This window comes from Phascolarctos cinereus, unplaced genomic scaffold (genome assembly GCF_003287225.1).
Source record: "Phascolarctos cinereus isolate Bilbo 61053 unplaced genomic scaffold, phaCin_HiC Scaffold_5;HRSCAF=322, whole genome shotgun sequence".
NCBI classification, from domain to species: domain Eukaryota; kingdom Metazoa; phylum Chordata; class Mammalia; order Diprotodontia; family Phascolarctidae; genus Phascolarctos; species Phascolarctos cinereus.
Window position 1 is genome coordinate 367,891,270 of NW_027555958.1, and position 25,871 is coordinate 367,917,140.

The 25,871-nt window shown below is 41.3% G+C and overlaps 2 protein-coding genes across 8 annotated transcripts in view; one reads left to right on the forward strand and one right to left on the reverse strand.

The window, feature by feature from the left end:
- The window catches only part of ANGEL2 (angel homolog 2), a 137,399-nt gene that overhangs the window by 31,152 nt on the left and 80,376 nt on the right, over window positions 1-25,871 (forward strand). Inside the window, exons 10-11 of one of the 6 annotated variants that reach the window (XR_013487307.1) lie at window positions 5,147-6,164; window positions 6,258-25,843. The exons of 3 other annotated variants lie outside the window; for them this stretch is intronic. Coding sequence is in view for 2 of the 3 variants with exons in the window: in XM_078156320.1 (XP_078012446.1) it covers window positions 5,147-5,220 (74 nt within the window). In the remaining variant the exon portion in view is untranslated. Of the gene's footprint in view, window positions 1-5,146; window positions 25,844-25,871 lie in introns of those variants that run through there. 2 more of the 6 variants (XM_078156320.1, XM_078156319.1) reach the window with 2 other exon arrangements.
- Window positions 1-25,871, reverse strand: part of VASH2 (vasohibin 2) — a 47,141-nt gene that overhangs the window by 1,151 nt on the left and 20,119 nt on the right. For both annotated transcript variants that reach the window (XM_078156323.1, XM_021007810.2), the window contains exons 4-7: window positions 21,559-21,615; window positions 20,887-20,961; window positions 12,657-13,038; window positions 10,920-11,035 (exon numbers count right to left, since the gene is read on the reverse strand). In XM_078156323.1, coding sequence (XP_078012449.1) covers window positions 10,920-11,035; window positions 12,657-13,038; window positions 20,887-20,961; window positions 21,559-21,615 — 630 coding nt within the window. The remainder of the gene's footprint in view (window positions 1-10,919; window positions 11,036-12,656; window positions 13,039-20,886; window positions 20,962-21,558; window positions 21,616-25,871) is intronic.

Below are 25,871 nucleotides of genomic sequence, written 5' to 3' on the forward strand. Positions count from 1 at the left end.
AATTTTCCTTGAGAAAATGAACATGACTTTCTGATATTCCTGATGTGGTGTAGGGGAACAACAAAAAGAGAAAGAAAAGGGCTGTATGTGTATCAGATGTTTTTATCATTGAGGCAAGGTTAATTTTCTGCATTTAGAAACAAAACCAAAGTGAATCGTTTATATGAAATCATGAGGGGTAAATATGGTACTATGACTTTACCTGTTGTTTGAAAAATCATGCACTCATTGCCCCCACTGCAACATAAACTCATAAGTAAGAATGGACAAATAGAGAAATTTAAAAAGAAATAAAATTTTCTTTTTATTGTGCTCCTCTCTGAATGCTCGTGTACTGAGCAGAATGTGCATTGAGAAAAAGCACATGAGATTAGAAGAATATTTATTTGATAATCTACCACCTCTCTTTCTTAAAAAAATTAATCCCTTCCTACTATTTAGACCAAACCTCAGCATTCCTACCATTGTCCAACTAAAAGATACTGACTTTCTAATTCACTCACTTTCTAATTCTTTGGTAATAGATATCAAGGCCTAATACAAATTTTGCCATGAATTTTGTTAATTGATTCTACTTCAGTGGATTCTGTACTTTTCCTGGGAGGATGAAAAGAAATTTTCCAGTTGTACATGAACCTAGTGTTTTTTTCATAAGTGCTAAAGGATGCCCAAAATGAAAGTGTGATACTGTTAGTTTCTTGTTTTATACCTTTTAAGGTATTCTTCCTTACAGTGAATGGTTTTCTCTGGTATGAGCACAGGTGATGCAATTTCATGTTGATGAAACTAGAAATAGCTAAGCAGCCAGGCCTTAATCACTGCCTAATCCAAAGGTTGTAGCTGACAGTCCTTGGACTTATAGAAGTAAAATCTTACCTGTCCACTGAAAGGTTGGGGAGGGAAGATAACTTGTCAACAATTTGTGTTCTCCTTATCCTTCAAAATAACTAAAAAATTCACTCTTTTGGAAAATACTCCTAATTTAGCCCCAATCTCAACTATTTTTCCATCTTGTTAAAGTAAATTCTGTTTATTGAAATGTTACGTAGTATCAGCTTTATGTGTTTGTCATTAACCACCCTACTTCAAGGGGTTGTTGAAAAGATCAAATGAACTGGAAGTGAAAATGCTTGATAAATTGTAATGTGCCTTGTGAGAGTCATAGATGTCTATTACACTTCACATTAAAAATAAAGTGGCCTGGGGACATGCCAATAGGACATCAACTTCCAATTTTTTTTCTCCAGCAGCAGAGATCTGCTAGTATTAACCAGGGTACACCTGTAATGTATCCATTTCTTAATCAGATATAAATGACTTTGTATTATCTAATGTTTTGAATTATCTAAGCCTCCAGCTCCCTTCCATTAACTTAGATGACAGCTGACCATATTTCAAAGCTGTTCATTAACATTGTGAATTAGTGTCAATACAAAAATAAGCACATTTTTGGCAAGTCCTTTATAATTTACTCCAGTAAGGACAATTGACTGTTTTTTAAATTACCCAGATTTGGGGGTCTGAGTATTCCGTTGAGATTACTGCCCCTAATACTTTTCCTTAATAAGGCAGCTTGTGACCTTAAACTATACAGAAGCAAACTATACAGGAGCTATGATGTCTCATCTCATTTATAAGCACGTGCCTGGTTTTATTTGTGATTCAGCACAAGATTCCCTTATAGGTCTCTCAATTTGTTCACTTCTGTTGACTTTCAGACACAGTGGGAAGGGGAAAGGCATATTCATTTTTATGGCACCTACTGTGTGCCAGGCACTGTATACTAAGCACTTTTTACAAATATCTCATTTGATCCTCACAACAATCCTGAGGGTTAGGTGCTATCTTATCCCCATTTTACGGTTGAAACTGAGGCAAACAGAAGTTAAGTGATTTGCGCAGGGCCACATAGGTAGACAGTGTCTGAGGCTAGATTTGAACTTGGATCTGACCAACTCCAAGGCCCAGCACTCTATCCAGTGCATCACCAGCTGCCTGGAATGTGCTAACTCTCCCCTGACCTGTCTCTGTCAAACTCTACCTACAGTTTGTCTATTAAATCCTTTAAGTAAAATGAAGACACCTAAACAGTTCTGAAAATAGCTTTCCTCTTGCCAAGCCCTGCACCATACTTCGAATTTGCTGCTCTTTGCATAAGAAGTAATGACCTAGGGATCTGCCATCAATATGATATGAACTAACAATTGTTTTTCTAGCAGCTGTAATAAATTTGTATAGAATATTCACTCTCTTCTTTTTGTGGCCAGCAGTGCACATCTTAAAATGACAGGGCCAAATGAGTACAATCTAATGCCATGGGGGGAAGAGGAGAAACTAAAACCCCAATACTTACAACCCTGGCTTTACTAGTTTCATGCTCTACCAAGCTAAGCTGGCCTGCAGACATACATCCTTCATGAAGACTTTTCCCAGTTAACTTCACCTGCCTTTGATAGCATCTTTATGTTTTTCTCCTGTAGCATTACATTAATTTGTACTGCTTGTTGCTTTGTGTGTGAGAGAGTAAGAAGCCATGCTTGGTAGTAGTCATATGCTCATTGTCACATCCCCTCTGCCTAGTGTTGGCCCTAGGCACAGTTGTAAAGTGCATAGAATCCCTATTTGGAATCTCAGCCTCCACTGTCTAACCTATCTCAACCCTTTGTTAATGGAGGCTCTTTTTGCCACCCATTACTTTTAAGCTCCTCTCTCCCCAGCCTAAGGAAAACTAGTTGTGAAGAAATGGTCTGAGAGTCTTTTTTGGCACCCCTCAAGTTACAACAGAAAGGTGGCAAGGCTTCCTGGTAAGTCAGATGCTGGTTCTACCTCCCATTACATTGGGAGCTCCCCCAGGGCAGTTGTGGTCCCTTTCCTCTTGATCCTTCCCAGGGTTTGTATTATGATGACTGCCCACAAAGGATAGTTACTGCCTGGCTGATTATAGCAGTATGACTTATATTTGGCTACTTGTAATGCTGTCTTTGTGGGGGAAGTTAAAGTTATATTCGTGATGATTAATCACAGAATTCATTGGTGGGTAATGAAATATTTTTCCTCATAGCTACAGCACCTATAGTTTCCTTGATGAGGGGGTAAGTTGCGTTATGACAGATTGCCATTGCAGGTGAGGGTTCTGTCCAAATTGAGACAAGTTACTCTTCAATTCTTGCCATCTAATTTTGCTAGGCTAAACCTAAGAGTAGGCTATTATGTGCGAAGGCTTCCTCTAGTTCCTTCCTTCAATATAATTAGAAAGATTACAAATAGATTTATTTTTAAGAATCTCAAGTGTTGAGATGATGATTTTAGCTGGGGTTGTACTTAGCCAAGAACCTTTCATTAGATCCAGAGTATTTTTAGAGATCCATCTGAATACCCTTTTCCCAAACCCCTTCTGCACTCTCACCCTCTAAAAGAGGGGAATGGAATCAGAGATTTCTTGTGTCTTGTGTTCATGAGAGAAATAGGAGAAAACTGCCTCTTTTAAGCTAATTTTCCTTTTACTCATTTTATTTGGAGACAAGGGTAAAGGAGTCTTCATTTTTTCTCTTGCATGACAAGCTGAACAGTTTTGGGGTATTTGTAGTACTAAAAGTAGCTGGCTGAAAGGAAAACAGACAGAATGCAACCATTTCTAAACAAGTTGAACAATCTCAGCCCTGCTTTTTGCTGTGGTGAAGAGGACATCACAAAGGCAGTCACCCTAGGGTGAACTAGGATAAAATATCCTGTGATCTGGCCCCTTCTTGGCCAATTCCTCATCTAGCTTAAACCTACTGCTACTGTTACAATGGATTGGACTATTCAGCCCTAAAATTCTGAAACATCAGATACAGATACAGTTTGTCCTAGGATATGAGTGGGGACTGAACAGGTATTCTTAGGTATGCCATCCTATCGTGATTTTTTCTAGACAGAAAAAGCACAATGGCAAATGAAATAATATAAGTAAAACACTTTGCAAACCTTAGTAAATTTGTCATTATTATTATACTCTTGACTAGCTTCAGACTGAGGAGACTTGGTAGAAAAAATAAGGGTTTTGAGCATCAAAGAAGCTTCAGAACTAGGAATTATGTCAGGGATACTTCTGATGACATTCACATTTCCTGTTTTTAGGTTGGGTTGGGATGAGACAAGTTGGTAGAGTGGAGATGAAATAATTTTAGGGTAAGGAGGTGACTAAGAATTCTAGCTTCCTCATCCCTACCTCCCACCCCTATTACTCCTCCTTTTTCAGAACTATGCCTGAGATAATTTTTTAATCCTCTTGTTGCTATCTAATTGGAATGACTCATTTTACTGAAAAGTCTGGGGAAATTTTTATGGTCCTATTTTCAGGGAATTGGGGAGAGTGGCCTTTGTAGAGCTATAAGGTAAGTTTCTCACAGGTAACCTTTTGGCCCTTGCTGTTCATCAAGGTGAACAGATTAAACCAAAGATATCAGTAATGGAAAATCAGACTGTGGTCCCAACCCTAGCCCCTCTTTTCTTGTTGGGTCCAATGGGAAATTGGCAATGGCTAACTTCTAAATTTAAACTGTTACATGCTTTTGGGGGAGGGACAGTGCAAAGAGCATCCTCAACTGGGGCAGATGCCTGGTGAGGGAGAGTGCATTCACATTAGTCATTCTCATTGAAAGGCAGCCTCCTTCCCTCACATTCCTTACCCCCTATGATTACAGGCACAATAGGCAGCTAACCAGCTGTTAAGGCCAACAGCTGAAGTTGCTATGTAAACAGACAGGCTTTAGCCGGGCCAGGTTTTGCCGCTGTCATATTCCCCAATCTTTGTCTCTTCAGCTTGTCACTAGTTCAGATGGTGGGCTCTGATTAGAGTTATCGGATTGCATACCAACTTTTATGGCCAGACTCAGGGTTCAACTTACTCCTCTCTTCAACTTGTTACTGTGAACCACGTTTATAAATGGTACTGAATGGTGGTGAGTCTCTTTGGGCCCTTCTGACACTCATTGCCCCTCCATCCTCACTCGACCCCTGGACCATTTAACCAGCCAGGGCTTGGCAGAGGATCTGAGCCAGGACAATGCTTTTTCTGAGTACTGTTGGGAAAGAATTCCCTATCTTCCCAAGATTCTCTTCCCTCTTTCTATTTTCCCTACCTTCTGATCTCCTAATTCTTCAGGTACAAAGTTTGATTTTTGGAATGGTAAACAGCAAGGAAGAGGATCAGAAGTTTCCCCTGGCACTGAGAATTAACATTGCACTTACAACGATGACGGTATGCTAACTTCTGTCTTCTGTACGCATGGTCCTTCCGTTTGGCTGCACAACAAAGTAGCCAGAGATTAGGGAATTAAGCTTAAACTAAAGAAACCCTGGTCTGGGGACATTTCTACCTATGGGCCCACAAAAGAGAATGGTAATTTTGACCCCATCCACGGTAGGGTCCTTCACTAGGATCAGACTATGAAAGGCAGGGTCATCCTACTTGACCTCATTGATAAAGCCAAAACAAAATTTCAACAGCCCCATAAGTCCCACTAGATTCAATGCCTGAAGATACTTATTATAATAACTGGGTCAAAATTGGAGCTAATAGTGGAGTCTATGAATTTTGTTATCCCATCTTACTGAATTAAAGCCTTGGGCCCTATTATGGTTGGAGCTTTACCTTAGCTCAGAGTTCAGTAACCTCTGAGGTCTTTAATCAAATTTTGGCTGGAGGGGGAGGAAAGGGTGACTGACCTTGGCTGGAGGGGGAGGAAAGGGGGGAGAAAGGGAAGTGGGAAGAAAAGAAGAAGTGAAAAAATTCCCATAGTTCTGGTGACAGTTACCATGAATTGCCCATTGCATCTTAAAAGAAATACCCATTTGCTCATTCTAAAGAGCATGTCTTTTTTTTTTTTTTTTTTTTTTTTTTGGCTAGAGGCAGCTAGAGCGTTACCTCTATTCTCTAACTGGCTGGGGACCTCTATGTCAAAGGTATCAGTGGCCAAGAATGATAATCCTAAAGAGGAACCATTTGGCACTTTGGAAAAATATGTTTTTCTGTAACTATTCTTTGCTTCCTTTAGGAACTATAAATGATGGGATTGGACTTAGATGAATCTGAGATTTCTTCCAGCTCTAAATCTGTGAGCCTATGAGCTATAGGCTGAAACCTGTTTGGTGTAGAAAAAGGTTAAAAGCACTTCAAGGAGGTGAGGGCAAGAAGGGAAAATTGAAAATAGTGGAGGGGGACAGAAGACGTGATGAGAGTGACCGTAGCTTCTCTCTTTCAACCTGCCTGGCAGTTGCTAACCTCCCAGTCATCTGACCTCCTGTGTCAAGAATGGAACATTGATACTGCTTTCCAGAATGAACATTCAGACAACTGTGGAAAGGGCAAAGAATCTGGAGCTGGAAATAGCCTCAGCTGGATGAGGACCTGGAGCCACTTTTATTATCTACATACCCTTATAGGGGACAGAGCATGTAGCAGATGAGCTCTGTGTCCAGTGAGGTGCCTGTTGTAAGTTTTAAGCTTGCCAGGCATTTTTAATTCTCAGTAGAGGCGCTGACATTTAAAAATGACTAAATGGCCTATGAATTGCTGAAATAATTAGCCAATGAAAAAAGTGCCGAACCCCCTCCAGACCTGAACATCCTAAAAGGGCTCTGAACCCTGGGTAAAGCTGGATCAGAAAGTAGTATGAGCTAACACTGAGCTTGGAGTCAGAAGACCCAAGTATCCATCCTGCCTTTGTCTCTGACTCGACTTTGTATGCTGCACAAGTCACATAAACCTTCTGAACCTCAGTTTCCTTATCAGTAAAATAGGGCAAATAATACCTACCCTGCCTACCTTACAGGGTGGTTGTGGAGATCAAATGAGAGAATGCATGTAGGGTGTTACATTATTTTGTCTCATCAGAAGCAGCCATCCCTGGAGAAAATCCTGCTTGATGGAGGAGCTGAGAAATGACTATTTCCCTGGACATACTGTTAGGAACAAGAAAGTCCTCTGTTTTAATCACAGCTCTCTCTGTGGTAGTGCTAGAGATGGAGAAGCTGTTGATGAAGTCATGGGGGAGGGACACTTGTTTCTTTCAGAGGATTTATTCTGACCCCCACCTCTCCAAACCACTCCTGCCATCTTTGTTTTTCATCTCTCTGCCTTGTCCATCCCTCACCTCTTTTCACCACCCTAAAAAGTGGTGTCAGGATTAACATGAGGTCAGTTTTAGAACTGTAATCGACTTGAGAGGTCATCTAGTCCAATCATTTTACAGATGAGGAAATTGGAAGCCCAGAGAGATTAAATCATTTTAGTTCCTTTTTTTTTTCTGTTGACCTCATGCCCAGGTTCCCGCAGGTCACAGAGCTGGGAATTGACCCCAGATTCTCTGACTACAAATCTAAGGCCCAAGTACCCTGACACCTTACCAACTGTTGGTGTATCTTTGTATCTCCAGAACTTAGTACAATGCTTTGCTGCATAAGAAGTGCTAAGCTAATGTTTGTTTACTTAAATTGAAAACTAAACTAGGCAAGGCATTTGATTTCTAAATTCCTTCAGTGATAGGTGAAGTTACGGGCTCCTATAACATTGACTCTGCTTTGACCTGCTTCACATTCACCAAAAGCTTCCTCTCCCAGTAAGGAGTGGGGCTAAGCATCATTTTGATTATCCAACTGTGGCCAAGGTCAGCAAACTTGGATGGAAAAATTCCCCATCATATTCAATTATTGGGAGGAGTTTCTGTGAGAGGATGCACAGTATAATGGGAAGAACACTGGATTTAGAATCAGGAAAAGCCTGGTTGGAATCTTGCCTCTGGGATTTACATAGGCAAAGTATTTAATCCTTCCAAGCCTCAGTTTCTTCACCTGTAAAATGGGAATAATAATACCTCTAGCATGTACCTGTTTTGAGAATCAGATAATGAATGGAAAGTAGTATCAAATCTTTTCGCTGGTCTTACTTTCCCATCTTTGTACCTAATATTTCTGCCTTTTCTCTGTCTTTCCTCTTGTGCTTAGGACCCAACATTCTTCAGGTAACCAATTTGAACTTGGGTGGGAGGAAGGAGGAACTGGTGTTTCTCCTGCCACTAAAAGTTAAAATTGCACTCACAATGATGCTGGTATGCTAACTTCTGTCTTCAGTAGGCCTAGGCATGGTCCACTTTTGCTGCAGGACAAAGCAGTTAGAAGTTAGGGAATGGAGCCTGGGCTAAAGATTCTAACACTGGTCTCAAGAAATTTTACTTTCTGCACTCTAAAAGGAGAATGAAAACTTGGACTCTATCCATCAGCATCTTTAGAACATGGAATATGCCAAAGAAACTAGAGATTTTTTATTTCCTGTTGCTTTACCCAATCCCCCCTACTCATCTAAATCAGACCTAATGACTTCTATCCCATAATCAAACCTTATGATAGCATCTGGACTTATGACTCTTCTGTCCCCCAAAAGACCTTGTTTTCTCATTACCCCATAAATAGATACAACTTCTACCAGACCTAATGGTCTAATTGTATGTCTCTCTTCAGTCTATATGACCAGAGCTATTCTCCCCATTATATTCTAAAAGGATTATTAATCCCCTAATAGATTGTAAACCCTCTGAGAAATGTTGTATCTATCTTGCTATACCCAGTGTCTTTTTCATATCAGACAATAAATACTTACTGAGGTAAAGTGAAATGAGATAAGAAAATCCTTATCTAAAAGGCAGTTGTGACATAGTGGAAATAGTACTGGACTTGCTGTCAGAAAACTGACTTTCGAATTATGACTCTGATGTATATTAGCTTTATTGGGTCTCTGAGCCTCAACTTTCCTTATCTTTCAGAGGCGGATAATATGCCTGCCCTATCTGCCTCCCAGGGTGATTGTGAAGATCAGATGAGACCATGTATGTAAATGACTATAGAGATGACCAGTTAGACCAGGGGTGAGGAACCTTCGGCTTTGAGGCTGCATGTGGCCCTCTAGGCCCTCAAGTGTGACCCTTTGACTGAATCCAAACTTCACAGAACAAATCCCCTTAATAAAAGGATTTGTTCTGTAAAACTTGGACTCAGTCAAAAGGCCGAACCCAAGGACTGAGAGGGCCACGTGTGGCCTCAAGGCTCCAGGTTTCCCACCCTTGAGTTAGAGTCTAAGCTATGTTCTCGTGGTCAGACCCTAGAGTCTAATCAATTCTGATTTTAAATGTGAAGTCCCTGCTAAGTGAACTTGTCCCTGGAGTCAATCCCCATATTCCTCAGTCTATGAGTAAGCCTTCTGTACTAGCTCAAATGCTTAGGCCCTGAACCCTGTTCTAGAAGCCGTTAAGAAGGAAAGGATGAATAGGATAGGAGTTTGAGGACTAATAAGTTTTTGCTAGATATTAGGAATCCCAATGAGTTGGTCTAGCCTTCTTTCTGACTGAGGCTGTGAACTGTGTTAAATCTATCAACCTGGCTATTAACACAGGCTGAAATGCCTTTCCCCTCCTTCCCAAAGGAAGTTTTGAGACTTCCCTTCCTTTCTACCTTGATTTTTTTCTTTTTTGCCTAACCTGTGATTTCATTAACATGGGGAGTTCCTTTGAAGTTAGGTGACTTACCTAGGGTCACACAGCCTTTGCATGTAATAAAGGGGACTTAAACCTAGATTTTCCTGACTCCAAGGTCAGCTCTCTATCCACTACACCATGCTGTCTCTCACCCCTCTACCCTATCTGCTTGAAATCTCTCCAGGAAGCAAAGGGCTACTGGTTTAAGTTAGTTCATGGACCACTAGATTTAACTATTACCTTGTTTAGCTACCAAGTGCACCTGGATTTAGTTTCCCAGATGACCTGAAACAGGAGATGGTTAGGGTTAGTAATGGTTGGAGAGGGTGGGTTGGCTCAGGAGGCCATCTTACTCCTTGTCTAAGGGGCCTGAAATCATCCTATTTCCTCAAAAATTCTTGTTTAAAAAGGCTAACTTTATTTTCTAAGTAAACTATCCTGCTTTCTCATTTCTCCCACTAAAATGATATCCCCTTTCCTTATTTCTCTGACTTCAAGCAGTGGATACCAGATACTTTTATCGAGAAGGGTATCTTCCTTGGAGTTAATACTGGGACCTCTACCATTCTGGTGAGACTGAAGTCATTTCTATTACCTCCTTAGACATTTTCCAAGCACTGAACTATACGACTAGAGGTCTGGGCTGCAAACACAGATCTTCTACTGGTTTGTTTTGTGGTCATGAGCAAGACACTAAATTTCTCTGTGTCAGTTTCTTCATCTATAAAATAAGGAAAATACCCACCCTGCCCAACTGCCTCCCAAGGTTGTTATGAGGCTCTAATGAGATAACAGATGAAAAAAGTATAAAATATTATGTCTGTTGTATTGTTGTTTGTTATTTTTTATTATTATATATTATATGTATTATATTATATATAATATATTTTATATTTGACTGTTATCTTTCAATCTATCATCCATTTTATGAGCTATACTGGGACACCCCTTTAGCCCCTCAGCTCCACCCATTGAACCAAAAATGGGTATGAGATCACTGGCCTCTATCCTCTCCTTGAAAGAGGACTAAATCAGAAGGGGTAAATCAGGACAGGGATGAATATGTGAATGTCTGGGTATGGGTCTTGGACTTAAGTTCCTCAAATCAAACAGAAATGGTTTGCAGGTTATCTTTCCTCCATTTGTGTAGATGATTGAGATCTGACTGTTGTCCATACTGTACTGCAGTTCATGTTTGTGTGATCATGTATAATGATAGTAGTGTTCACTCTACATTGTGTCAGTTAAAGGAGATACATTCCTCTTTCATTCATCTCTACTTATGGATATCACCATCTGATTCAAATGCCAGGTCCCAGAAGTAGCTAGCATTGTTCCTGTGGACTAGGAAAGCACCAGATTTTGAGGCATTGAAGTATCATAGGTGGGACCAGAGAAAACATTACTCACGATTTGTCTCGCCTCCCAAGCCGTCTGGTAGGGCTTGCTTGTCTCCGCCGGGGAGACAGTGACTTTCCTCGACTTCTCTCCAGAGGGGGAGAGTGGGCACTTGTGGGTTTCAGGATCTAAGAGACAGAAAAAAAAGTTATTGCCATCATTGATCCCAAGAGCATCTCTCCCCAAGAACATCTCCCCTTACCCCTATAGCATATTTTTCTATAGCACCAGTCACTGCCTCCAAGACTATGCCTGGGAGGAAAGTTGGCTTCCAAAGCAGGATGGAAGCACCCTAGCTTAGGATATCAGGAAGAGGATGCATCACTTCATAGATGTCACTTTTTGTTCTTTTCCCTTAGCTCAAGAACTCCCGAGGCTTGAAGCCCTGGAAGTTTGGTTCCCAAAGCTGATGAGTTCTTCTTCCTTCACTTCCAGAAGGAGTAGTCACTTTTACAGTGTTCTTGACAAGCAATATTGTTCCAAATAATCAAGAACCTTTCCCCCATTTTCTCCCAGAGATAAGGTCAGCTCTCCAAGTAATAATCATAACAAAATCTCTGATGGGCATTGTTCCTTCCCCTCTTAGAGCCCAGTTTTTATACAGTGAATACATAGAAATCAGCTCTTGGAAGTTTAGATATGGGAGTACCTCTACAGCCTATGATTTACTTAGTAGCTAAGTCCTAGGCAGATGTTTGAAGCACATGTAGGTTGAATGACTTGCCCAGGGTCACCTAGCTAATAATAAATGTCTGGGGAAGGTTTTGAACACAGCTCCTGACAGAAATTCTCATAAAAATCTTGATGAGGAACAGATGAAACACACATGATGGGAACATCACATTGTTTTAGAATGCTATCTTCTAGAGAACCCAAATACTGTTTGTGTGTGGTCTGAACAGAACTCAGCACAGTGATTTCCAAACTTTTTGTGAAGCTATGGTACTCTATTTTTGTTTGATCTTGTTACATCAGGTCAGAGGTAAATTGTGTTAAGCCAAAGGCCATTGCAAGATATAGAGCAAAGAGTAAGGTTTTGTGGGGGATTTTTGTTTTGTTTTTGTCTAATGAGGTCTTGGAGCAGGGTCGGGGAACCTGTGGCCCTCTAGGCCCTCAAGTGCAGCCTTTTAGAGGTAGGGTTAGAGTCAGAGGCATTTAGGTAAGGGGATTTGTTTTGTGAAGTTTGGATTCAGACAAAGGGCCTCACTTAATGACCTAGAGGGCCACATGTGGCTTTAAGGCCTAATGTAGAGGCATTCCCATACCACATGAGTTGGAGTAACCTTCTTTGATTGGCTATGTAGCCATAACAGGATGCATCTTTAAAACTGCCAGACTTTTCTTTTGTGGTCTTTTCCTGCTTTCAGAGTGTAAAGATCCCACATAGTTCACCTACCGTGCAGGCACCATGAAGTGAACCAGGAAGTTTTGTTTGTCCTCAGTTTCAAGTGCCAGCAATGCACCAGACCTGGGAGTTTGAACCATTGCAACCTTGGAACCAGGATTCTAGGTGGCATATTGCAACCAGCCAGCCTGGTAGGGAAGACTGGAGAGGCTCATCCCACTTATGTGGTAGGGAAACACAGAAAAGCAGGGTGTTTCATCTTAGACAATCTGGGCAAGCTCCAAGCTCCTCGTTCCATTTGGTTTTGGTAAAGAATGGGAGAATTGAGTTTTATTCCTTAGGATAAATTGCTTCTACCAGTCATGCTGCCTTTCTTCTACCATGCCCCCTGCCCTCATACCTACCTTCATTCTCAAGTCCCTGGCATATTTCTCCAGCTCTTTCCTTAGGTCCGACCTCATCATCTTTGTGACATTGAGAACCAGTTGCTTCCACTCAATGGGCTGGAAGCTATGGGGCTCATGAGGGACATACAGCCCAATCTTGACTTTCTTGACTGTGTGTAGGTATTTCTTGTAGGAGTCTTCAAAGTCAAAGATGAGGTCACTCAGAGTCCGAAAAGTCAGAGGTTTGTCCATTAGGTCGGATCTCCGGCTCATGCCCAATGAGCCATAGCGGCCATTGCAGTAGATACCCAGTACAACATGATGGAAGTAATTTCCTGAGAATTGGGTTTTAAAGCTGATGGGGAATCGCTCAATGGAAGGCTGCCCATTTGTTAGGTATCTTAAGTTGTCCAGGTTAAGGAAGAGGATGATGATCTTGAAAAATCAGAGCCATCAACTCTCAGGAAGGCAAAGAGTTGCTAAGAGATCTCTGAGTCCAGGCAAGCCAATACCTCAAGGCTAAAACCACACTCTTGTTTAGCATTTTACAGTTTACAAAGAGCTTTCACATTCATGACCTCATCTGGTCCTCATAGCCACTGTTAAGGTAGAAAAGGTATACATTATCCCTATTTAACAGATGACAAAATTGAAATTTAGAAAAAGGAAGGAACTTGGCAAAAGTCACACAGTTCTTCTGGCTCCTCCCCTACCTGGTAGTATGACCTTGGGGAAGTCATGTGTCCTCTAGGAGTTTCTGTTTCCTTGAATGTAAAGTGAGGAAGTTGATCGAGGAAACCTGTATGGGGTCCATCCCAGCCTTAAATCTGTGGTCCTATAATCTTGGAATCTCATGGAATATAAGAGTGGGGAGGGGAATCTTTGAAAACATCTGATCTAATGAGAAGCAGCTCTCCCAGGGTCCCACAGCTAATGAGTGAGAAAGCCAGACTAGAGCCCAGGTCTCCTGACTCCCAACCAAGTATTCTTTCCACTAAGCTATGCAGTTTTCTCCACCTTCTAATTCCAAATCCACTGATTTTCCTACTGCACCAGGCTTCCTCTAGAAACCATTCCAGACCAAGCAGAATACAATCCTTTTATAAAAGATCAAAACCTTGTGAAAGTGGGAAAAGCTTGTGCTGTCAGCATGGGTTCTATGTAAGAACTGGCTTCTGTACATCCATGAGAACTCTTAACCTAATCAGACCCTTTTGTTACCATTGGACACACTGGGTTTAGGGATACAGTTTAGGGAAGTTTTTCTCTGTACTAAGCTACCCTCCTTTCCCAATACCTCTTGTAAACAGATTTAATCCCTCCCCACCACCACAAACCACTCTGACATTTGAACAACCACTTGCTGAACTACTCTTCATGTCTATCACAATTCTCTCCTGTTGCAGCTAAGGTTCCCCACCCCAGTGTAGAGTGTTCTTTCACCTTTATATAGGCTGAGAATATCCTTCAAGAGACAGCTTAGGTCCCACTTGCTTTAAGAGTACCTTCTTAGTTACCCCCATTCACAATTATCTCTTCCACCTATCTCCATACCAGGGCACACATTTGTGCTTCATTCATCTGGCATTGACATACTGCCTAGTATTGTTATCTTTAGAAAGATAAAAAAACCACCCCAAACCTGTATGTCATGTAAGCTTCTTACTGGCAGGACTTGGGTCATATTAATGTAGGTTTCCCCATACCTTACCTAGCATCGGGCCTTGTAAAAGTATTTGTTTTTGTAAAAGTAATGCTTGTTTACTGATATTTTGCTATTGTGTCTTTCCTTACATTGGGGTCTACATTAGCTAGCTAGCATTTACATAGTGCTTTAAAGTTTACAAAGAGTTTACAAATATTATTTCATTTAATCTTCACAACACCCCTGTGTTAGGTGCTGTTATTAATCCTCATTTTACCGGTGAGGAACCGGAGGCACAGAGACATTGAGTGACTTGTCCAGGGGAAGACTTGGACCTATATCTTCCTAACTCCAAGGCTAGCACTCTCTGCACTGTGCTACTTAGCTGCCTGGTTAGATAGAAGACTTCAACCTTAGAGGAGCAGTATAGGGACCCCAGAAAAGTGGCTGGACACACCCAACAACTCCTTTGCTGCAGGCCGCATGAGGAAGGGAGGAGGCTGAGGCTAAAAGTGGGCTTCAGAACCCAAGAGTCAGAGATGAAAGGTTACAGAAGGCACCTTTCCTGGGAAGGACTTTAGCAATAGACTTCGCCAGCCTTACAACTATGAAGTACAGAATACTCCTATTATGAGACGCAGCATAGTGAAGTGGATAGGGAGCCACCCTGGAAGTCAAGAAGTCACATGTTCAAAGCTTGCCTCTGATCTATTAGCTATGTCTTTAAGATTCCTAAGTACAGACAATTTGCTGATCTTTGTGGATGGAGGGATTTTCCATATTTGGAGTTCTTAACATTGATGAAATCATAGGTTCTCACACACACAAAAAAATTAAAACCCATATCCTGTTGAAACTGTTCAATATTGCTGATCATTTAGTTATATTATGTGTCCCAAGGTCATTGTATTTAGAGCTAGAAGGATCCTTAAAATTTATCTAGTCCCTTCTCTTCATCTTATGGTTGAGGAAACTGAAGCCCAGAGAGGATAAGAGATTTGCCTACTCATAATGCAATTAGTGGCATAGCCAAGACTAGAATGAAAATCTCCCTACTCTTGGTTCAGTGTCCTTTCTACTACATAGGGTTCTTCATGTTGTTATCCATTCCTCAGAACCTAATCTTATACAGTCAAAACTTGAGCTAACATAGGCTGTGACCGATATATCAGGTCTGTCGCTCATCGTGATTTTTTTTTTTTTGCAAAGGGAGTTGGTTCTAGTGCACAGCTGTGCCATTGGCCTACTCTTACCCACAAGAGATTACACCAAGAGAGAAAATGAAATTACAGCCTTCTGTCGAGTCTTGTGTTTGCTCAGTTAGCTGGATAAAGATTCTCAGATGGGTCAAAACAGGGAGGCAGAGGAATGGACCTCTTGAACATTGCCCAACCTTATCATCTTAGAATTCCCTGATGTTTTTAAAAGGGTTTGTCCTTTTGTTAGGCAGAGTTCTTACATTCCTCATTGATGGCAAAAGTCTACCTGCCCCAGAAGGTCATTCTGATCAAAGTGGGATTCTTGGTGCCTACAAGCCTGGGAGTCAACTTCAACTTTTCCCAAAAAGGGAGAACTGAGTGCATAGAAATCCCCTAACCTTCCAGGAATGTGCTGGCCTATTTAGATCTCACATCCATCAGGAAGGACACACAGCTGTTCAAGATGAAGCTTCTGCCGGCAACTGCTATGATTTGGAGCATAATAGGTAATCAAAGCTCTATCTGGCATGTGTTGATTTACACAGGGCACACCCACAGTACCAAAAAGAAATTAAGTAAAAAACCTATTGTGCTACATTAACCTGGCTTATGACTTGAATCCGAAGAAGAGAAACAAATTACCTTGCTTTCAGATATACAAAAGCTCAATAATAATGATAACTCACTGTGTAGGGCTTTCAGCTTTATAAAGTGCTTTCCAGATAGCACCCCATTATTTCCTAACAGAAGTGTTATCTCCTTTTTAAAGATGAGGAAACTGAGGTTGAGTCATACAACACAGCTAGAAAGTGACTGTTAAAAGTTGTTGATAAAAGAGCTACTTACATGAGCCTAAGCTTCCGAGGAGACAAGGGCAGACTCCTAAGCCTTTTCCTCACCCCTTGACATCCCCAGATAAACCAAGGCCTATCAAAGGGCAAGGAGAAAAGAAGAAAAAAAGCCTTTGATGTCTTTGTCCAAGAATCAATTTCCCTTGAGCCCGACAGATGTCAGAGCTAACCATCTCCCAGCCCCAGTCCTCTAAATGTTACCTGAATTATGAGTTTATGAAACTCAGGAGCAAATTACCCATTGTTTTTTGGCCCTATGCATGTGTGTGGGTGCTCCCATTGGTGTGTGTGTAAGTGCACCTCCAGAAGGTTCCAACACATTGCTCATCCATACTTCCAAGAGACTCCAGGGATTTGAGTGACCAAATATGAAATTCCAAGGCACACTTGCATCTGGATTTGTTTGTCCTTCCTTCAACCTAGAAAACCCAGAGTTGGCTACATAGTCAAAAAATGAACTAGATCTCATGTTCTCCCCCCGCCCCCAATTGTTCACACCCATTAATCTTGTATGAGGCTATGCTAAGCAGCTGTAGTCGGGTCCCCACTAGCACAAAAGGGTAGGGTCCCAAAGCCATCTGCTGCTGACTCCTCAGTCCCAAGCCTATCACTGCTGCCTGGCTGCTGTTTTCTTCAGCCATGTGGGAGATGTCTTTTGGAGCAGGAAGGGCTGTGTCTTGTTTTGCTTTTTTTTCTCTTAGAATATCTTCATATTGGCAAAGAGAGAACAAAAATGATAACCAGGGAGTTGAAACCCTTCATAACCTGACTCCAATCTTCTCTTTCAGGCTTATTATATATTATTCCCCTTTAAGCACTATATAGTCCAGTCACACTGTCCCTCATGTAAGACATTCTGATGATTATCTCCCAGCCTAAGTACTGGCTGTGCCCCATGCCTGGACCATTCCATCCCCCCTCTTAAAATTCTAACCTTCCTTCAAAGTTGTGTTCAAATGCCACCTCCTACAGGAGGCTTTCCCTGATCCCCTCAACTACTAGTGCCTCCCCTAAACCAATTACTTCATATTTATTTACTTCCTATAAATTTGGCATCTACTTAAATGTGTACTGTTTTCTCCTGTAAAAGGAGATGAGCTCTTTGAGAGCAGAATCATGTTGTCTTTTCATCCCTGGAGTCTAACACAATGCCAGGCACAAAATAAGCATTCAATAAATACTTGCTTGGTTTATGGGCCCAGAAGAGTTCTGTCACAGGCTAGGGAGAGAATTGTTGGATATGATTGTTGAGCTATGATTAGTGAAAAAGGATAATGAAAAATGGGAGAGGTTTCAGGGCAAATAATTCTGTTTTCCAAAAAAAGGGGTGGTGGTGACAGTGGTGGTAAGCAGCTAAGCTAAATTAGATCAGTAAGCTTGATTTAGAATCCTGGCAAACTTGACTGCACTGACACAGAATAAATAGGGATGAATTGCCCTCCTTATCCTACTGTCAGGTATTAATTAGCATTAACTTCTCTAGTCACATTAAGAATTCTTGTTTGACATGATGATCTTGGGCTCCACTAGGATTTTCAGAGTAGCCACATCCAGGAGAACAGAATAAATGGGAGAGCCAAAAGTATGTAAGGATGTATATCAAGTCATAGGACCTCTCGGTCCTATGTAGCCCATTTTACAGAGGTGACATGACTGCCCAAGATCATATGGATAGCAAGAGGCAGAGCCAAGATTTGAACCCAGGTCTTCTGACACCCAGATTCACATCTAGTACTTTTTCTCCTGCATGTCAAGAGGTATCATTGAAGAGTGGAAACAAGAGGGATTTGGAGTCAGAAGATCTGGGTTTGGATCCTGCCTCTGTCAATTACTGCCTGTGTGACCTTGGACAAGTCTTTAATTTCTTTTGGCTTCCATTCTCTTATCTACAAAATGAGGGGGTCAGACAAGATGGCCTCTAAGTTCCTTTATAAAACAAAACCTACCATCCTATATAAAACTCAAACACATTCACACAGACAGCCAATCCTCCCCTGCCCCCCCATTTCATTATAAGCTCCTTGGGGGCAAGGACTGTTATTTTTCTTGTTATCGTCCTTAATGACTAACAGAATGCTTTGCACACAGTGTATGGTTAATAAGTGTTCTTTGAGTTGAATCTGATTTGCATAAAAACTGGCATCTGATTTGCCCATACAGGCTCAGAGCATTTCCAGATGCTTCATATCCATATGATGGTCATCTCCTTTTTTTTTTCCTTCCTCTTCATGTTTCTTTATCTCTTGTTCCATCATTACAGCAATATATCATATTTAGATAGTGCTTTAAAGTTTACAGAATGCTTTATTCACAACAACGTTGTGAGGTAAATAATGTAAATATAATTTTCCCTGTTTTAAAAATGAACAAACAGACTCACAGAGGCTGACTAATTCACCCATGGTCACAATGCTAAGTTCTAGAGATGTGACTATGGCCCAGGTCTCTTTGCACTCTTGAATACAGTGCCTTTTGTATTCCCTCTCCTACCGTGAGATATCTCCTTCCTTCTCCAGATGGCTGTCGGAATCTTAGAGCTGGATGGAACCTTTGCCTTTGAGGCTACTTCTCACTACTGTGCTGAGACCGCAGTATATTCTCTGTACAAGAGAACCAAGAAAAACGGAGGGAGTAGCAATCAGAAAGGCCATGAGAAGTCTTGGCTGAATAGCTTCTGTGTCCTCATCACCATGAACCAAGCACACAATGCATGTGAGATTCAGAGGAAGTGGGAGCCATGAGAGAAGGGCAGCGAGGCATTGTAGTACAATTAAACTCAAATAGAAAAGGGCCTAAACTATATAGAAGGATCTCTGTAGGTTGCATATCGACTTGGTTTAAAAATGAATGCTATCTATGCTTTATTGTATTTTTATGTATTTTGTTAAATATTCTCAATTACATGTTTAATATGGTTCAGGCCATATTTGGGAGTGTTACAAACCATATGGGGCAGCGTGTTTGACAGCTGTAATGGTTAGAGTGTTGGACTTGTAATCAGGAAGCCTTGAGTTCAAATCTTCCCTTAGACATTTACCAGCTGTGTTACTCCGAGCAAGTCTTATTTAACCTCTTTATGCCTCAGTTTCCTTATCTGTAACAAGGGACTGGATTCAAAATGGCTAGCTCTATATCTAAGGTCCTATGATTTCCCATTAGCTCCAGAGAAGCATGGTCCTACCCTCTAGAAGGTTCCTGAAACCTGTCTCCTGAAAAAGCAGACAAGTTCCTGTCTTCAGAGAACACCTGACGTATAGGGAAGGATGCAGTCCCTGCCTTTGGGAGCTCTGAGTGCCATGGAGGAGACATAGCTACTGTCCTAAGAGCAGAGCTGTGACGAGGAATTTTAATATCTGGGTAGAGGATCCTACGCTGTAACTGAGACAGTTGGTACAACAGATTAGGGCTGGCACACCACCCTTAGAGGGAGAGACAGAAACCTGGGACTGAATTCCAGAAACCATTTGGAGGCTTCCTAGTTTAACTAATTGCTTTTGCTAACTAGGTGCTAAACTCTGTTGTTTCTATATTGTTGAGATACTACAAGTGCTGTCATTACCTTCTAAATTCAGCATCTTGAGGCAAAGTTCTGCTCAGTTGCTCCCTAGTTATGGCTCTGCCTCAGGGAACTCCTAGTGTGATGAGGGAGACACAGTTCCCTGTGCTATGGAAGCTTCCAGTCCAAAGGCATGGAAGCAATGACCTCTTCCTCCCCCCTCAGACTCCTTCATAAGACTTTCATTAATGAAGATGTCCTGCAAACATATGTTAACTCGTACAACTAGAAAATTACAGTTATCCCTTCCACATTGAGCCTTTCCCCATCGCAGTTCTGATACATCACAGGTCGGCATAAGAAATTAGATGGGAATTTTGGGGGGGTTTGCAGAAGCCGCAGAAGACATACAAACCCCAGCAGACAACACAGAAAAAGTTTAGAAATTCAAAAATGCATAAATATTTGTATAGTATTGTATAATATCATATTTTATCTTTTAAAACCATAATAATTCAGTCTTCTTCTCTGGTACAAAAGGAGGGCCAAAAATTTTACATGATTTTCCAGATCACAGAGGTACTGCACTCCTAACCAACCTCGATGTGGAAGAGATAACTGTACATTGGTTACTAGCCCTACCATTGGCCTAGGTGATGAAGGATGCTAATGGAAATGGTCCAAAGAGTTAACCACTCCTTTGGACTTGGTTTGGCTCTGGGTACTAAAGTCAAGAAAAATACCAGAAAAGTTTGAAACTCACCTCCAGGGGATAGGGGAGGGGAAGGCAAGGCATCACTGAGAATCAAATGAGCTGGCTTTGCCTATGAAAGCATTTGTTAATTATGTAATACCATGCAAGTGTAATAGGCGGTATTACGATGATTGTTGCAATGATTTTTCTACACCAGCCAGGACACCCACTGGCACATGATGCATTTATATATTTATTTATTTTTATTTATTTTTTACCATGTTTGATGCCATCATCTTTGGAGTTTCCTTTTTCTCACTGGTCTTTTCCACCGATGTAAAGCATATACAAGTGAAAGGATACATGCCCAGGATTACAGCTTCGAGACATTTGATAGGTAAAGATTCTCGAGTCATTTCTTTTGCTGTTTCCATCAACCTGTAGTGCAAAGGACAGCAAAGGATCTCAGTATTCATTGCTTCAGCCAGTCAGACAAGTCAACCTCAGCACCATGTCCTGAGTGCCGAGTCCTATACTAGGAAGAGAGTCATCTACAAAGGGTCAAAGAAGGGTGTTTCTCTGACTATATACTTGGCTTGTCTTCACAGGAGTGTGCCTGGGTATTTCTGAATCTGTATGCATCCTTAGCTTTTGTATATAGCACTCCTAGGATTTCACATCTCCTGCACACATCAAAGGCCAGGAAGTTTTCTCAAGTGCTTGCAGTAAGAAACTCATGAGCACACTTTAAAAGCTCCAGGCCACCAGGGTGGCTCTGCCCCTACCTCAAACTTGGGCTGTGGTCATGAACACAGTGGCCTCATAGTTTCAGAGTAGGAAGGGGCCTTAGAGACCATCTCATCCAACCCCCTCATTTTAAAGTAGAGGAAACTGAGTCCCAGGCAATTACCCACACCCTAAAGTTTGGCAGATATTAGCGTGGTTGAGTAGGGGTGCAGGATGCAATGAAGACTGGTTGGCTGGTTTAGAGAAAGAAAAAGGAGAAATGGCCTAGGGGCTGGAGATACCACTTACCCACTCAGTGGTCTCATTTTTCGAATTTCAAAGAACTGCGTCCCTGTGTGATTGTATCTGTGTGGAGTCAGTAAAGGGAAAATGATGGCAAACCCCCAAAAGTTCCAAAATCCCAAAGAAGGAAGCACATCTCTCATTTCAGCAAGGAAGGCTATTCATTCTACCACCACCACAGAATGAGGTAACTGGGAGAGGGGGGTGATGTCCTGCAGGGTTGTCCAGTGACTTCCAGTAGCCCCAGTCCTGGCAGGGAGATCCAAGATGACTATAAAGTCATGGCAGAATTTGGATAGCTCCCAATGAGCCACACCTGGGTTGCCCTGAGGTTCATCTAGTGTTGCCACAAGCTTCACTCTTGGCACTGATTCCTAAATCTGAGAAAACGCCTGAACCTTTTGAAGACACCATTTTAAAAATTCTTTCTTTGTATCCCTAGCACTTAGCATAGTACCCAACACGTAGTAAGTGCTTAGTAAATGCTTGTTGACTAACTGGCTGGTTGCCCTGGGAGGCTAGGCAGTAAAAGACCAGCAGAAATGGGCCATATTATTCTGCAGAGAGCAAGTATCCTTGGCTGTGGGCTTATTGAGATTGGACCCTATTCTCTCTCTCTGAATCTAAACATATGAAATCATTTGTGTTTTTCCTCTCTGCCTCAGAGCCAAGGAGAGTGTGTGTGCCCACCAAGAAAATGTCAATCACAACTACCCTACTTTAGACTACATCTGGCAAACTGTGTTCAGTACTGGGTACCATATTTAGGAATGGCCTTATTGAGATTGAGAGAATCCAGACGAAGACTCTCAGGATAGTGAAGGACCTCAAGATCATGCCGTAACAGGAACTACTGAAGGAATTGGGGAAATTTAGCTTGAGAAGAGAAGCCTTAGAGAGAGAGATGACCATCGTCTTCAAGTATTTAAAGGACTGTTGTGGGGCAGAGGGATTCACCCCATTTTTCCTGACCCTAAAAGGCAAAACTTTCTAAAAACTTTTTCTAAATGAAACAATGAGTGGAAGTTGTAGGGAGGCAAATTTAGGCTTGAGGTGTAGAGAAATTTCCTCACAATTACAACTATTAGGAAGTGGAATGGAAGGTAGTGAAGTTGCCCTCACTGGAGATATTCAACCAAAGGCTGGATGCTGTGGACCAAAGCAAAGGGCACATTGTGGAGGGTTCCAGTTGTTTAAATATTGAGAGATGGTATGGCTAAGCAGAAAAAGCTGCAGGTTTGGCATCATAAGACCTGGGTTCAAGTCCTAGATGTTACTATTTATGTAACACTGAGCAAATCTCTTAGGCACTTTAGACCTCAGTTTCTTCACCGATAAAATCTAGAATGAGAGAGTTGGTCTGGAGACAGTCTAGATAATTTAAGTATTATTATTCCTTCCCCTCCCCTTCCAAGGGATCCAGACCTGTATGACCATTGATATAGGAAGGTCCCAGCATGCAAACTCCCTCCATTGATGTAGATTAGCCAAATGTCTGTAATTTAAAAGTTTTAAAGACTTGCAGAAAAAAGTAACTTGTGCCCAGGTATGCAGGGGCAGGATCTGAACTTAGGTCTTCCTGATGCTGAGGCTAATTCTCTATCCACTGCCCAAGCTGCGTCTCATAAGGATGTTTATGAATATTATATGCACATCTCTTTGCAATTATACTGAATGGATACATGTTGCCTGTTTAGAATCCTTGGTCATGCAGCTTCAGCTTGAACACCTCTAATAATGAAGAGCTCACTGACTCATGAGGTAGCCTGTTCCATTTCTGGACATTTTTAATTGTTAGGAAGCTCTTCCTGATACTGAGACATTTGCCTCTCACTGACTCCCACCCATTAGTCCCAATTCTCCTCTTTGGATCCAAACGAAATAAGTAGTTCTTTTCCCACATAAGAACCCTTCAAATATTTGAAGATAAATATTTTGTGTTTTCATATTCCTGCTCTTCTCTAAGCTAAACAGGCTAAGTTCCTTCAATTAATCTTCCAAGGGCATATTTCAGATCCTCTCATGATCACGTCCTATCTCTGGACACACTACAGTTTGTCCAAGTGTCTCTAAAAATGGGGCATCATGATGTTGACATATAAATATATACGTCACATGTATATATATACACACATATACATATATATCTATATGTATATATAGATATATATAGATCTATAATCACATATATATATATATATATATACATATAAATATGAAATTCAGTGGACACTGATTTTATCATTTAAGACCCATGATGATGTTAACTTTTCTGGCTTCTATATAGCACCCTGGACTTGAAATTAATTATTTTAAAAAACACATTTTTCTCACACAAACTGCTATTGATATAGGTTTCCCTAATTCTGTAATTGTGTGTAGTTTTTTTTGAACCTAAGTTCAAGGAGTTTGGGGGCAGCAAGGTGGTGTAATGGATAGAGTGCCAGGCCTGGAGTCAGAAAGACTTATCTTCCTGAGTTCAAATCTGCCCTCAAACACTAACTAGCTGTGTGACCCTGGGCAAGTTGCTTAATCTTGTTTGCCTCAGTTTCCTCATCTGTAAAATGATCTGGAAAAGGAAATGGCAAATCACTTCAGTATCTTTGCCAAGAAAACCTCAAACAGGGTCATGAAAAGTAGGACATGACTGAAATGGCTGAACAACAACAAGCAAGAAGTTTGCATTTATCCTAATTGAAATCTACTTACTCCATGCCTAGTCACAGTGTAGGGGTGACCCTGGGTTTTTAAGAGTAGTATGTCAGTGACTGCAAGGTCTGGTGGATCCTATCAAACTAGAAAGGATGCAGCTAGGTGGCTTAGTGGATAGAGTACTGGGCCTGGAGTTAGGGAGACCAGAGTTCAAATTCAGCCTCAGATACTCACTAGCTGTGTGACCCTGGGCAAGTCACTTAACCTCGGTTTGTCTTAATGCACTGGAGAAGGAAATGGTGAACTACTCCAGTATCTTTGGCAAGAAAACCCCATAGGAGGTCACAAAGAGTTGGATGGGACTGAAGGACTGAACAACAGCATCAAACTAGAAAACTTTTGAGAATAGACCTTGTTACAATCCGTATGGATGATATCCTAGGACAGTTAAATTTGGAAAGGCTTTATCATCAGAAGTTTGGCCATAGCAGCTAACAAAACTGCCTATCAAGGTATTAGTATAGGGATCATCCACATGGATAATAGTAATAGCTTGCATTTCTATAGCACTTTATGGTTTGCAAAGCACTTTACAAATAGTCCCATTTGATCTTCACAACAACCCTGAGAGGTAGGTGCTATTACTAGATAAGTGCTATTATTGTCCTATTTACAGATAAGGAAATTGAGGCAGACAGAGATGAAGTCACACGGTTAATAACTGTCTGAGGCTGGATTGGAACTTAGGTCTTCCTGACCAGAGGTCCAATGCTCTATCCACTGCACCACTTAGATCTTTTCAAGTACTGAAGTTAGAAATTTCACCTAATTAAGTATGGCCCACTGTTCCAATCTGTTGAAATCTTTTTGGTTCCTGATTCTGTCATCTGATGCATTAGCCATCAGTCCAAACATTTTAATATCTCCAAACTTGATAAGCATGCTATCTATGCCACTGTCCTTGGATAAATAAAATAATAAATAATATATAAATATATAATAATAATGTATATAAATAAATAAATAATAAAATAAATAAAATGTTGAAAAGGACAGGGCCAAGGAAAGCTCCATAGGGCCCTCCACTAGAGACCTCCCCTAGGTTAACACCAATCCTTTAATCACCATGCTTTGCATATGTCTGTTTAGCCACTTCTGAGTTCACCTAGATCTTATCTGAGTACATCTCTCCAAAAAACAGCCTATATCCTAATGTAGGAGTCTGAAGGACAGAGGTAACTGGATTTTATATCCGACCCTAAATATCTGCCATTCTGGACTAATTTTTTCCCCAATACAGAAGACCCTCAAACTACAGACCTCCAGCTCCCTTCATTCAGAGTTGTGCTAGAGCAGAGGTCAGGCCAACCCCGTCTGTCATTCTGAATGCCAAGGATGGGGCTAAGTAATAAATGCCAGGGACCACTGATGGGCCTAAAACAAAAGCAGAAGAAGTTGGGAAACGTGGAGATGAAAGAAGAAGGAAATCAGGAAGAACAGAAGAGGAAAAGAAACAGGAGAGGGACCTATGGTGGAGAGATGTAGAGAGTCACCAGCAATTGCCTCAGGAGTGCCAAGGTGACCTTCCACTCCAATAGCCTAGCCCTGACCCAAAAGAATAAATATTTCATTTCAGTTATATTCTCCTGAAGTTTCAGTGAATCCAA